General features: G+C 32.6%; 1 protein-coding gene across 4 annotated transcripts in view; it reads left to right on the forward strand.

The window, feature by feature from the left end:
- The window catches only part of Cwc22 (CWC22 spliceosome associated protein homolog), a 58,385-nt gene that overhangs the window by 38,548 nt on the left and 5,066 nt on the right, over positions 1-14,771 (forward strand). For all 4 annotated transcript variants that reach the window (XM_042688298.1, XM_042688296.1, XM_042688299.1 and 1 more), the window contains 7 exons: positions 1,203-1,284; positions 6,815-6,875; positions 9,805-9,882; positions 10,570-10,722; positions 12,655-12,782; positions 13,237-13,338; positions 13,436-13,656. In XM_042688298.1, coding sequence (XP_042544232.1) covers positions 1,203-1,284; positions 6,815-6,875; positions 9,805-9,882; positions 10,570-10,722; positions 12,655-12,782; positions 13,237-13,338; positions 13,436-13,656 — 825 coding nt within the window. The remainder of the gene's footprint in view (positions 1-1,202; positions 1,285-6,814; positions 6,876-9,804; positions 9,883-10,569; positions 10,723-12,654; positions 12,783-13,236; positions 13,339-13,435; positions 13,657-14,771) is intronic.

Raw genomic sequence — 14,771 nt, forward strand, 5'->3', positions numbered from 1 at the left:
CAAAAGCTATATTTATACAGAAGCAGTCATGATATTGTTCCTCTTCAGTGTTGATTATTACACAGAAAAATGAGTCTAGAACTCTACTTTGGTGCTGTTCAGTTCATATATCAGGACATGTATAAACCAGTTATTTATATGGATTATATATTCCAAATATTAAAAATACTAACATTTTAGTTTGGTCTACAGCTAAATTGTTGTTCTATAACTTATTTTATAAAAGTGGCTTTCACTATTTCCAAGTGTTGTTGTTTTTAAGTCATGTAACTTGCCCACATAATATCTTTTAATTTAAAATTTCTTTGTTTTATGCTGTTCAAATAAAAAACAACAATATAAGCCAAGCTTCAGTGTCTCATGTCTATAATCCTAGCTGTTCAAGAGGCTGATCCAAGGATCATGATTCAAAGCCAGCCCTGCAAGAAAGACTGTGAGATTCTTATTTCCACTAAAACTACCAAAAAGTAGAAGTAGAGTTGTAGGGCAAGTGCTAGCCTTGAGCAAAAACATCCCTCTGGCCATGGCTGCATTCAAGCCCCATGCCAGCACCAAAAACAAAACAAAACAAACCAGAACAAAACACAGTATAAGACATGATTTTGCGTAGTCCCACTCCCATTGAGCAGAGCTTATGCTCACTTCATTCTCTGTACTTTTTCTTCAGTAAACTTGTGGTTCTTCATTATTCCTGGTGTGTTTTACTCAATTCTTTGAAATATCAGGAACCTGGAATAACACCTAATCCAGAACACTGTCAGTAACACTAATACCAACCTAAGTTGGATTATCTGCACCCACAAAATCTGAGAGAGAGAGAGAAACTTCACAAATATTTATATTTGATTCACAAAACCTGTATTCTCTTAAACTGAATTTCTTCCTATAAATTGTAGTTCTTTAAATTATCAAAACATTGTTTATTGTTCTGGAAATAATATTTTACCAAACAAGAGCAAGAGTGTAGCCTTTTCTAATGAGCGGATGACACAGAGTTCTGAGCTTTGAGCTAAGAGAATCATAGAACAGAAAAACTTGAAGCAATTACTTGTGACTGTAAATGCCAGTATACACAGTAGAAAAGAGTACTATTAAGTTCTGGAAGATTCTAAATAGATTTGTGGAAAGATAGGCAGAGATACATTGTCATTTCTTCAAGTTTGTTTTTGTAGTTTCATAAGTTTACTTTTAATTTCTTTCAGGACAAAAAATGACTATTCATGACAAAACAGAAATTAATCTAGTCTCATTCCGTCGTACAATATATCTTGCTATTCAGTCAAGGTAAGACACCATAGCTTAGTTGGTCCTTTTTTCCTTTCCTTTTCTTTCTTTCTTTCCTGAATAATGGATGATGAGAGAGATTAGGATCAGAGATTCATTTTAGAACCTGAGAACACAAAATTTGATACTATTTAGACACCATATCAGAGATCTTGGAATACTTCCTCCCAAATCTTGTTCTTTGCCAGAGCTTTTAGGTCCATACTTTGCTTCAAGGGTAAATTATTTATTTAAAAATAGTGTTATATTAGATATTTTAGCTATGTCATTTCTCAGAGTTAAATACTACTAATAAAACCCTAAAAATAATATTAAAAGCTAACATAGTTCTTGCATGATGCAAATTTAATGTTGGATATATGTTTTTAAAATTTGGTTTCTAATTCTCATGTAGGAGAGAAGCGTGATTGTGATGACTTTGAGAAACTTCTTGTGCAGATGCACATGAATATAAATGGGATTGGAAATTAGATTTAGGAAGGTTATGAGAACCCTTTGCAGTGATCTCAAGGAAGACAATGTTATGAAAATAAAACCTACTTGCTTTGAAGACTATGAGTTTCATTTTGAAGATGTATTTGAGGATGTTAAATGCTTAGTGCATCTGTTATTTTGTATACAAAACAGCCTGTTGATTTAGTATTCTCCATTTTGTTGCTTAGGTTTTGTATATTTCCATTTAGTATGGTGTAATACCAATAATGATTCATAAGTACGAGTCATCATGTTTTTAGTCTGACAACTTTGGCTCCAGATTCATCTTCAAACACAGGAATATTAAAAGCAGAACAGAAAATTTGGGGTTTAACTTACTTCCTTTCTACATGAAAAGCTGTTAAACGTTGGGATAGTTTGTGGGTATGTACTAGCACCAAGGCTTGCACTCAGAGCCTCAAGCTCTTGCTTAGCTTTTTCACTTAGGTCTGGCACTCTACCATTTGAGCTACCCTGGCAGTTCAGCTTTTTTTTCTGGTTAATAAAAATAGAGTCTCAAGAACTATTTAGCCTGGGCTGACTTCAAATCATGATATTCAGACATCAGCTTCCTGAATAGCCAGAATTATAGGCGTGAGCTACCAGAACACAACCTTTAATATTTTAATAGAAACTTGCTTGTCTTTTTTTTTTTTTTTTTTTAAAGAAATCTTAACAGTAAACAGTACACAGCAAATTCTCTTTTCTTTTAATTTAACTTTATTGTCAAGGTGATGTATAGGGGGTTACAGTTACATAGTAAGGTAGTGAGTACATTTCTTGTCAAACATTGTTTCCCCCCTCCTTTGTTTTTCTTCCACGTTCTCGCCTCTTTAGTGCATCCCCCTCAAGTTGTAAAGTTCATTTCCAGCATACTGTCTCTTGAGTATCGCTGTTGCATTGATTTGCCTTTTGTCCTTTATTTCACCATTTTGTTGTCCCTTCCCTTCCCTAATTCAGATAAATGTATATACACTACACAGGATACCAAAATCAAATACAGTGACAATAAGTGATAAACCGTGGGGGAAAGAAAAACAAAAGAAAAAAGAAATAACTTCACATAGCACATTAAAAACAACAACAAATAAATACCTGTTGTTTCCATATCTTGAAGTTCATTTCACTTAGCATCATCTTATATGGTCATATGTACACAGCTATTGTGCTATTGTGATCCTCTTCTGGGACTATCCTAAACATACGCTAATTATTACAAATGAGGGAAACCATGGGTCTGGCTTACTTCACTTTCATTGCAGCATTATTTAACATAGTTAAGATATGGAACCCAGATGTTCCTCAGAAGATGAATGGATCAAGAAAATGTGGTGTGTATGTGTGTGTGTGTGTGTGTGTTGTATGTGTGTGTATTCCATTTTATATACATACATATATATATGCATATATATACATATATATAATATATATATATATGTGTGTGTGTGTGTGTAATTCTGTGCTTCCATCAGAAAGAACACCATTTGTAAGGAAATGGAAAGACTTGGAAACAATCAAATTCAGTCTAAATGCCACTGATTGTATTTGTCAAAGGTTATTACACTCATAAGTACTCTTTATCTTACTTATCTTACTTATATAACTAACCCTTCTGTATATCACCTTTACAATAAAATTAAATTAAAAAAAGTTTAATAGACAAATGTTTAAAGTACTTGGATGGGATAATCATGTAAGGAGCTAAGCATGTTTAAAGTAACTTAATTTAACTTATCAAATATCTAGACTAAGAAGTGCTGTTACTCACTATTAATAAGTAACTTACTATTTTTGAAAAAGCAGTGCTAATCTTCATGATTTTTCAGAAACACATAGACATTGATTTGTACACTTTCCTTAGAATTTACATTTAAAAAATTTAATTAGTATACTTGTACAAAGGAGCATTTCATTGTGACATTTCTACACTTGTAAACAAGGTATCCTGATCAACCTTCCATGAGAAGACTATGGAAAGCCTTATGTCCCCACTGAAAGTTCAAGTAATTAGTGTTATAAATGTGGACAAATTTTCTGACATAATGTTAGGTGAAGTGAGATTAGCTAGAGATGTGCTTGCAGTATATTATCTGAAAAATAGATTCCAGAAATAATGCAGTGACATGCTAATGTTTATAGTATAATAGGCTAGATGGAATAAAATAATTAATTTTCATGGCTGTGAGGCAAGCAGTTGATTTTGGAGCATCTTGTGAACAAAATTCTTGACAGCTGACCTTTGTGCAAACTGCAGGTTTTTTCTTTCTTTTTGTTAACTGTTTGTATTCTTCGTATTGTTTAAAATTGTTTAAAATTGCTCTTTATATTTATGTAAAATATAAGGCTATAAAGTTTGCTTTACTACTGAAAATAAAGTAGTATCACAGGAAGGAAGATTATCATGTCCCTGCCAATTTATAGTTTTAAAATTGGACACCGACAAAATCATTTTTTAACACGACTTGAAAGCCTCATGTCAAGAAGAGAGTAATTTAGTAATGCCTTTTTATCTACTCTCTCCTCAGACATTACTGATTTGTTCTAAACTCAGAAATCTTTGATTTTCCAACCTAAGATGTAATATCTCAACTAAACTTTAATAATTACTGCAATGCCAAAACAGTCTTAGGTATAGAAAAGCATCATATGCTTTAAGAGTAAAATAAGTACAAGGAATATATCTAATATAGAATACTTAATTAGATTTTGTTTAAAGTAGGAAAATTTATCATATATTTAACTTGTTAAATATTTTCAGAAATATCAGGGTTTTGTTATTGTTTGTTTCTGAAAACTTAACTCTATTAAGAAAAAGAAAAGAAAATCACGTTTTAATATCTTTTATTATTGCTATATTGTTAAAAAAAATCTGCCTGAATTCATTTTTATTTTATTCTTTATTCCATTGCCTTGTGCCATCCTAGATTATAGGATCCAGTAGTTTTCATGAACCCCTGTATGTAATAAAACCTGAGAAATCGAGATCTACTGCAAAACCAGATTTATAATGATTATATTTCATTTAATAATGATTTTTATACTGTTTATCTCAAAGAAATGAAAGTTTGAACATTCTACATAGGGCATACATTAACATTATTCCTCAGTCACACCTAATTTGTTAATTCTCTTAGGCAAAGTGTGTTGAAAGTGTTTTAAAATTAATTTGTATAAACTCTGGAAACACATGCTTTTTTTTCTTTACAAGTTGATGATTTTTTTCATAAATTGTAGAAGGCCTGCATTTTGGTATGAATAAAATAACTCGTCTAAATGATGACAATAACTAGAATGTCAGGCTGACCCCCTGGAATGTTGTTCACCTGTTCCTGTTTTTAGTTAGCAATTAGTGGCAATTCTTAGCAGTTTCAAAAGATGTAAAAGCATTCAGTGTTTAGTAGATACAATTTCATTCATTCTTCCATGCTGAGATTTTAATGTAAGCATGAGAAACTTTATGTTTAGTCCTGTTTCAATTGGGAATTCTCCTTCCATTTCTAAACATAGTGTACATTTTAAGAAACTGCTTTTCAAGTTAAAACTTACAGGCATTCCATTGAAAGCATATTTGAATGTTCAAGTCTAACTTTTCGTAAATACCTCTGAGTCTTCTCTCTGTAAATGACAGGATGGAATCAGTTTGTCTCTAAGTCATGCTGAAATGCTAATTAGGTATGTGAACCTATATCAGGATTGTTATCTACAGGTATTTTGGTTTTTGTTCTTGTAGGTATTGGGGGTTCAACTTGGCCTTAAGCTTGCTTGCTCTAGCTCTTTACCATTTGAGCCACACCTCCAGCTTTGCCCTTTGATGGTTATTTTTTGACTTGTAGTTTTGAGGATTTTTTTTTTTTTTTGCCATAGTTGGCTTTGAACCAGGATCCTCTAGATCAGCCTTCTGAGTGGTTAAGATTACAAGATGTGAGCCACCAACACCTAGCTACAGATGTTCGTACTTCTGGCTGTTATTAATTTAGCTACCTATTTTGTGACTGAAGAATAAGAACATATTTCTCAAAAATTGTATCATATGGGCTGGGAATGTGGCTTAGTGGTAGAGTGCTTGCCTAGCATGCATGAAGCCCTGGGTTCAATTCCTCATTACCACATAAACAGAAAAAGCTGGAAGTGGTGCTGTAGCTCAAGTGATAGAGTGCTTGCTTTGAACACAGAGAGGCTCAAGGACAGTGCACAGGCCCTGAGTTCAGGCCCCAGGACCAGAAAAATTTTTACCATATATATCATATATCATATATTATGTAATATATAATATATGTGTCACACAAATATGTGTGGCTCTAAGGTTTTTTAAAGCTTTACTTTTCTTTATCCCTCATTATTGAGAATCCTGTTTTTTCTAAGCTTTAGGATAAATTCTTTATGTGAAGTTATTGTCCTCCACAATTTGAAGGAAAAGATTTTACTTATGTTTAAGAATTTATTTCTGTTTTACTTCAGTAATCAGTTTGGAACTGAACACATTGGATACTCATAATTGGGAAAGTCTGAGTTATTGTATTTCTTCACCTTATAACAGATACTTTAATTTAATGAGATATAGCTTCAGGTTAATTCATTTGAGAGAATAAAAATCTTTTTTAATTGGCATTTAATTTACATGTAATAAAATTACTTTTCAAGTGCACAGCTAGTTGTATCAGCATAGTTACAAAATTGTTCAGCCATCAATAATAATTCCAGAACATTTTCATCATGCCAAACTAAGTTAATTCCTATTCCCTTCACCTTCTTTCTCTGTATATAGACTTACCTACTTCGAGCATTTATATAAATAGATCAGTTATATTATGTATGCCTTTCATATCTGACTTCTACTTATCCTAATTACAGATTTATCCATGCTGTGGTATGCATTCTTTTTTCATTCTCTGGAATTAAGAGCTGTGTTTGATTTATATTTTCCAATTAAAAACTTATTCAAAACAATAGTAAAGGTATAAAATAGTCTTGTATGTTCAGTTAAAGAGAGCTTAGTTCATTACTGCAAGCTTTTAACCTATTGTGACCATCTTATCTCCTTTTTATCTTTCCATAGTTTAGATTTTGAAGAATGTGCCCACAAATTGCTGAAAATGGAGTTTCCCGAAAGTCAAACAGTATGTTAATAATGCTTTTATAATTAATATGTATTGCTTATAAAAATATTTAAGACAGTTTTTATAAATAGAAACACTAATTCAAAGTTTAGGTCTTTTAAGGGTATCTTAAAAATGCTACTTATTCCACTAAATTAAATTATCTGATTAACTATTGAAAGACAGCCTTGAGAACAATCACGTTTTATATAGAATTTCTGCGTATAAATCAAATGTGTCATAGTAGGAAGTGTGTTCTTTTATAAATTACCTGATCCATCCCTTTATGCATTAAAGAATTACTTTGTTATATAAATTATAAAGAGAATAGTATATACTATTACATTGCACTAGTTGGACGTAGAATTTGTTGTTTTTCATTCATTAATTCATTTGACATATTCTATGTCAGACTCTCTGTAAGCTCAGTGATTTAGAGATTTATAAAGTACGTATAGGGCCTTTTCTTTACCCCATGGGACTCATTCCCTTTATAACTCACTGTACCTCAGTCTTCAAAATATCAGAACTCTAATGATGAGGATAATAAACACCAAATTGGTAAGTAAATTGTCTTGTATTTTTTACTAATGGTCTTGTATTTATTGTTCTCTACACCTATAGATATTTAGGTCCTTGAACCTGAGCCAAGGCTTTGTTGGTTTTACTTTTCACTTTACTTTACATATAGTAGATTCCACATAGATATTAGATTGAATGTATCAACTCTAAGAAGCTGCTCAGTTTTTAATTCTTGATTCTCTGAGCTAAGTTACTATTAGATGTAATTTCCTTCCTTGATGATGTAATTTCTTTGCTGTAAGGCAGTAATCATGATCTGTGACCTAGACCTATTGCCTGTTTTATAAAATAAAGTTTTATTAGAATAAAACCATTAATTGAGCTATCTCCCTTTCCTCATGGCTGTTTTCACATCATGGTAGTAGAATAAGTAATTTCAACAGAGATTATTTTATCTCTAACCTTTACAATATGTACTACCAGTTACTTTGGAGAAAACACTTTCTAATCCTTATTCTGTAATACAGATTTGTTCTTAAAATGCTGTGCTGTAGAATTTTGAGGAAAAACAAATATTTTCGAATTAAAAAAATTATTTGATAATATAGTAATAATGATGTTCCTATTTATATTCTGGCTGCAATTGATACATCATTTTTGGAAAAGTAAATAGTAAATTAACCTTTAAAATTATACTCAACACTATAATTAGGAAAGGTTATAATTAATGTATGATCTTGTTACATTATTTAAATAATACAGTTACATCATAAACATCAATCCAAAGGGTAGTTGTTCTAGAACTTAACCTCAACATATTTTGAGAGTACTTGCAAGTATCATAGTGCTTTAGTTTTTATGTACTCAGTAGACTACTAAAATTGCTCTAATATTTAATTGAAATGTTAAAATATTTTATTAGTATAAGCCATAGGGAATAACTCATAATTGTATTTAGTCTAGGGATGAAATTAATTTGTTTTTCGAGTAGTGCTGTTAGCAATGCTATTGGCACATTACCATGTTTTATTGTTTAAAATCTAATTAACTGCTGTATTGTACAACACTGTTAGTAAGAGAAATTGAAAGTGAATTTTAATAAATCAAGTTAACATAATACAGTGGAATGTAGAAAAGCCTCATTTAAAGTTTTCAGTGTCATATGGAATTTTGACAAAGCTTATTTTTTCTGGACTGATGCATTTATAAGCACTTTTTAATTGAGTAGTGACAGGTTTTCTTTAAAAAGAAAAATGTTAGCAATGTGATGACATTACTATTATGTTTTAAAGTGAGACCTCTGTTGAGGTTGTTTCTTGGTAGATTATTTTTTGTTCCTAGGGTAGTACTGTCCAACAGAACTTCCTGCTTGGACAGAATATTTCTATTCTGCCCTAACCAGTACAGTAGCCACTAAACATGTGAGGGTTGCGTGAAATATGGCTAATATGACTTAAGTAAAATTTTAGTTTATATAACTTTAAGTAATGCAAATAGCATATAACTTTAAGTAATGCAAACAGCATATAACTTTAAGTAATGCAAATATGCCTAGTTGATTCCATGCTGGACTGCAGAGTTCTAGAGTATCCATTATCTGCTTTTTTAGGACCCCTACTGATCTCTTGCTGTAAGGGCCCTCATCAAAATCTCTTAACATTATTTACATAGATGAGCATAGTAAATGCTTATTGATTTACTTCTTAGGTTATATATGTATTATTAACTATGACATTAGATCCAAATAAAGATACACAGATAAAAATTAACTTAAAAAATTCATATTTTATTTTTATAGGAGTGCTTTCTAAATTTAAAGAAAGTAAATATATAAAGCCAGACCCAAAGAAGCATAGGTTGCATGGTTTCCTTCATTTGTAAAAGTTAGAATGTGCAATGGGTGGTAAAAGACAAAAATTTACACTTGGACATGATAAATTAAAAAGGACTCTAAACATTCACATAGTGAGACCAAAGGAGTATATTCCTAGGAGAGGATCACAAAGGCTCAATAGCTGTGCATATGATCATATAAAATGATGTTTATCGAAATGAACTCCAAGATACGTTTTTTTATTCCTTTGTTTTTCTAATTTTTTTTTACATTTGTTCCTTTTAACCATGAGTAAGGTCTTTTAAATTACAAGTGAAGTTGTTGTAGTCATGTTTTTGCAAAGACTCACTGTGTTCTTTCTTGTTTATTATATTTGGAAAGTGTATAAAATGTTAGGGTCCTTTTAGGTTACCATATATTTAGTCTCTGCTGACATACCTGTTTCATGTGCCAGGTTTTTTAGAAATGATTTATATTAATATGAATTTAGAATTTTATCATTAATCATATAAATAGCCTTAGATCCTCTAAACCAGACTAATTGTTTATAGGGTATTTGTATTTTGAATAATTACTGTGACTTTTTCCAAACAGAAAGAACTATGTAATATGATACTTGATTGCTGTGCTCAACAAAGGACATATGAGAAATTTTTTGGCTTATTAGCTGGGGTGAGTTTTGGCCTCTATTAGAATCTAACAGAAGCCCTAAGGGAAATCTTGGCATGAATGAATGATTTTGCTTTATGTTCTGCCCTGTTCTACTATGACAACATAGCTCTGACAGAAGTAAATTGTCCCTCCTTGCTTAGATTTCCTGCTCCTTTGTTTCTTCCTTACTATATGTTGGCAGTACCTTCACGTATCAGTCCTCCAGATTTTCTTAAAATTCTTCATGTAGCAATTTCCTATTATTGCACAATTAAATATTGTTTCAAAAAACTCAAAACAGTTATTAAAAGTAGGCAATATAAGTAAAACTTGACCTTGTTTTACTGTGTAGTACTTGGACTTGAATTCAGTCCTTGGTGCTTGCTAGGAAGGTGTTCTACACTTGAACTATGCCCCAATCCCACAATATTTTTTAACTCAAACTTAAAAGGTAGAAGTATATCCCCTAGACTAATGCATGAATCAAGGGTCAACTACATATCTAATTTTGTCTTAGTTTATAAATCCAGGCAGATAGAAATCATATATCAAACTTCCATTTTGAGCATCTTGTAAACAGAAAAAGTCTAGTGATGATATATTTTTGGAAGTAAAATATGTTTATTTTAGATTTAAATTACAAAGGTGAATGTGCTTATAACAGTTGCAATTCAGTTTTTACTGATACTGACATTCAATTTTTATTAGCGATTTTGCATGCTAAAAAAAGAATACATGGAATCCTTTGAAAGTATATTCAAAGAACAGTACGACACTATCCATCGTTTGGAGACAAACAAATTGAGAAATGTTGCCAAAATGTTTGCTCACTTACTATACACGGATTCACTTCCATGGAGTGTAAGTAGTTGGGTCAATATTCTTCTTTCCTCATCCTCTGTTATTCTCAAATGTGTATTAATTATGCCCTCTCTACACTAATCCTACTAAGACATGTGAACTAAAATGACATTTGTAGTATACTTTTCTATAACGTTTATCTTTGAGATTATATTCATGTAGCATGGGATAAAAAGGGTAAGTTATGGGCTGGGAAGATGGCTCAGTGGTAGAGGCCCTGGGTTTGATTCCTCAGCACCACATAAGCAAAAAAAGGGGGGAGGTAAGTTATAATTTGTAAGAATAAGAAGTGTACAACAGTTGAAACCAGAATGTTGGTTAATAGTGATGACTAGGACTGTTTTCAGAGGAAATACTAGGTATAAGTCTTCTCTCTGTTACATAGATCTGTGCCATGTGTCACAAAGGAGAAACACAAGTTGCCCTCTTGTGACACATGTGTCTCTGAATTTCTGCCTGTTTCCCAGCTTTTCATAGTTCCTCTTGTTAGAACTCAAGAAAAGTGTCCTAGAAAGATATGTGCCTTTGTGTGTACATTGATTGATGAGTATCCTGTAGGGAAGAGATCCTATTGTCAGAGTTACAGCAAGGAAAGACACCCTTAATGGGGAAATGGATAGTGGATTAGAATTGGAGTTATATTCGCTAAGCTGCTATTTATGTATAACTACTGTTCATTCAATCACCATAATTTAGCTACAACCTATATATCTTGTCATGTGAGAAGTACTGGGCAATCAAAAGTTGAGAATGGAATTTAGAAAGGAAGAGAAGAGCCAGGCACTAGTGGCTCACACTTTTTTAATCCTAGCTACTCAGGAGGCTGAAATCTGAAGATCGTGGTTCAAAGCCAGCCCAGGAGGAAAGTCCAGGAGACTCTTATCTCCAATTAACCACCAGAAAACTGGAAGTGGCACTGTGGCTCAAGTGGTAGAGTAACCTTGAGCTAGAGCTGAGAGACAGCGCCCAGGCCCAGAGTTGAAGCCCCATGACAAAAAAAAAAAAAGAAGAGAAGGAGGGAGGGAGTCAGCCCAAAAAGAAAGAGAATAAAATGTAGAAAACCATAAACTAATAACATAATAAGATACTGTTCAACTTGTAATCATGGGGTGATTTTTGTAGTATATTAAATTTTAGGTATATCTAACTAGTTATATGGACATTTGTAAACCAACCCAGAAACTTAATTAATCTTTAACTGATATTTGCTGTTCAAGAAAATGAATTTTGTTTTTAACAGTTGACTAACCAATGGATCACTAGAACCTAAAAAACTGCAAGTTAATTTGCCCCAAAATATTTCTTTATGAGTTTGTTTTTAAGCTACAATCTTAGTTTTCAGAATATACCTTCATTCTTTTTTTTCTTTGTTTTCCTTTTTTTTGTGTGTGTGTGGTCATGGGGCTTGAACTCTGGGCCTGGGTGCTGTACCTCAGCTCTTCAGCTCAAGGCGAGCGCTCTACCACTTGAGCCACAGCGCCACTTCCGGTTTCCTGGTAGTTTATCTGAGATAAGAGTCTCACGGACTTTACTGCCCAGGCTGGCTTTGAACCGTCATCCTCAGATCTCAACCTCCTTAGTAGCTAGGATTGCAGGCATGAGCGACCTTCTTTCTTTCTTTACTTTTATTGTGTATAAGTGAGTGTGTGTACCTCAATGTTAACATGCTCAAGAGAAAATATCATCCATGCTATAAAAGGCCAATTACTCAAGAAAGAATGAATTTACTTTCTAACAGCTTAAATTTTGAAAATAGTGTAGAGAATGTCTAAACTTTGCTTAGTAATAAAAATCAGAAAAGATATTCAGAGATAATTCTAGTTTAAGATGAAATAAGTATTAAGGGATCCCTATACTTATAGTCACTTCATCGTACCTACTGAAAAACAAAATAAAGTTGTCTTTTTAATGTTTTTTAACTTCAATTTTCAGGTTCTTGAGTGTATAAAACTGAGTGAAGAAACCACTACATCATCAAGTAGAATTTTTGTCAAAATATTTTTCCAAGAACTGTGTGAATATATGGGTCTTCCTAAACTTAATGCAAGATTAAAGGATGAGTAAGTTAATCATTAAACATGTTTTAGTCTGGGCTTTAGACTTTTCCCTCATTCTTAATATGAAGTATATGCACACACACACACATATGAAAATAAGGAAATTTTAAAAAATACTGCATGCACACATAAAATACATACTTGTACATACATGTTTGTCTAAACATTCATATATATGCATTTGTCTGAACTTCGTGTGTTGATATATTCATATATCAGAAGTCTTTCAGAAACCTCTATTGTGTAATTATGGAAATCGAGTTTAGCAAGTTGTTACTTGATGCTATTTCTTTCATTTACCTAGCTTGTGGCTTAATCTATAAACATATTTACTACTTAGTTGATTGCATTTCACTTACTAATTTAATATATGGAAAATCTGAAAGACTGTTGAAGGCCATTGCATGTTTATCTTTACATGTCTCTTTGTTTCCTTTTTTTTTTTTTTCTTTTTCAGAACTCTACAGCCTTTCTTTGAAGGATTATTACCCCGAGACAATCCAAGAAACACACGGTTTGCCATCAACTTCTTCACTTCTATAGGGCTTGGAGGCTTAACGTAAGGATTATCAGAAATTTATTTTCAAAATAAATTTCAAAATTAACTCACAATTGCTTTTTTGAGGCATAATTTAACAGATTATATTTTCAATTAGGGATGAATTGCGTGAGCATCTCAAAAATACACCCAAAGTCATCGTGGCACAGAAACCAGATGTTGAACAAAATAAATCCTCCCTGACCTCTTCCTCTTCAGCCTCATCCTCCTCAGAGTCAGACTCCTCGAACTCTGCGTCTGACAGCAGTGAGAGCAGTTCAGACTCTTCCAGTGATGAGAGTGACTCCTCCTCCAGTGGCAGTCAGAGCTCATCCTCAGGTATTGAAGCTCATTTATAATTTAATCTCCTTTTTCTAACTAGTGATCACTAGTGGTATTTGTAATGTGCTATTTAAAAGCCACACCTAATAATAAAAATGTTTAGCACTGTTAAAGTCTTCAGTGGATTACAGCATTTATAATACTAAAATGGTATTTTGGAATTAACTTCATAAAAATGAAAATACTTTTGACAAATGCCATCTGAATGTCTATGAATGTCTATTCTTAGAGTAGTTTTCCTGATATTTATATTTGAAATCTTAGTTTTTTACTTTTAGTATTAAAGATTTATGTAATTGGCATTTATTGTTCGTTGTATACCTCATGAGTTAGATGAATTTATATAGAGAATATAACCATATAGCTATAGCTAGTACTCACCCAAAGTTCTCTTTGTTTCCTGTTATTACTCACCTTCCATCCCTATGATACCTGGTGCTCTCACATGGCTTTTTGCTCATGTTTGGTGCTGTTTCATTTGAGCCATACTTTCAGTCTAGCTTTTTTGCTGGTTACTTGGAGTCTCATAGACTTTTCTTGCCCAAACTCGTTTTGGACTCTGGTCCTTAGATCTCAGCTTCCTATGTACCTAGGACTATAAGGATAAGGCACAGGAACTTAACTGAGGGTTGAATTTTTTTTTTCTTTCGTACAGCCTCTCACTAGTTAGTTGAGGTTTGCCTCAAACTCATTATGGAGCCCAAAGTAGTTGTAAACTCTTACCCTCCTGCCAAGTTCTCATATCATAGGTATGTGTCACCATGCCTAGCTGTTTTGTATGTTTTAACCATGGAATTAGGCAATATGAACACCTTTATGTCTAGCTTAGTTCCTGTTTTTTCAATCATTAATACTCTTTCCCACTGCTCAACTATAGGCAATTATAAGTGTTCTGAGCATACTTAAAAATAGTCTGTACTAAGCTATTATGTTTAGTAGGTTGTACATTTTTTCATCTTTTTCAATCCCAGTGAACATTTATTATGCTTACATTAAATGTCACAGACCTAAGAAACAAATGCCTATCTCTGATCTGGTTACAGTTGATAATACCTGTCCAGAAGTACCATCCTGCTGTTCTCTTTAGCTCAGGCATCCTTGTTCACTAATTG

Source organism: Dipodomys spectabilis, unplaced genomic scaffold (genome assembly GCF_019054845.1).
Source record: "Dipodomys spectabilis isolate Male_0828 unplaced genomic scaffold, ASM1905484v1 ptg000115l, whole genome shotgun sequence".
Taxonomy (NCBI): domain Eukaryota; kingdom Metazoa; phylum Chordata; class Mammalia; order Rodentia; family Heteromyidae; genus Dipodomys; species Dipodomys spectabilis.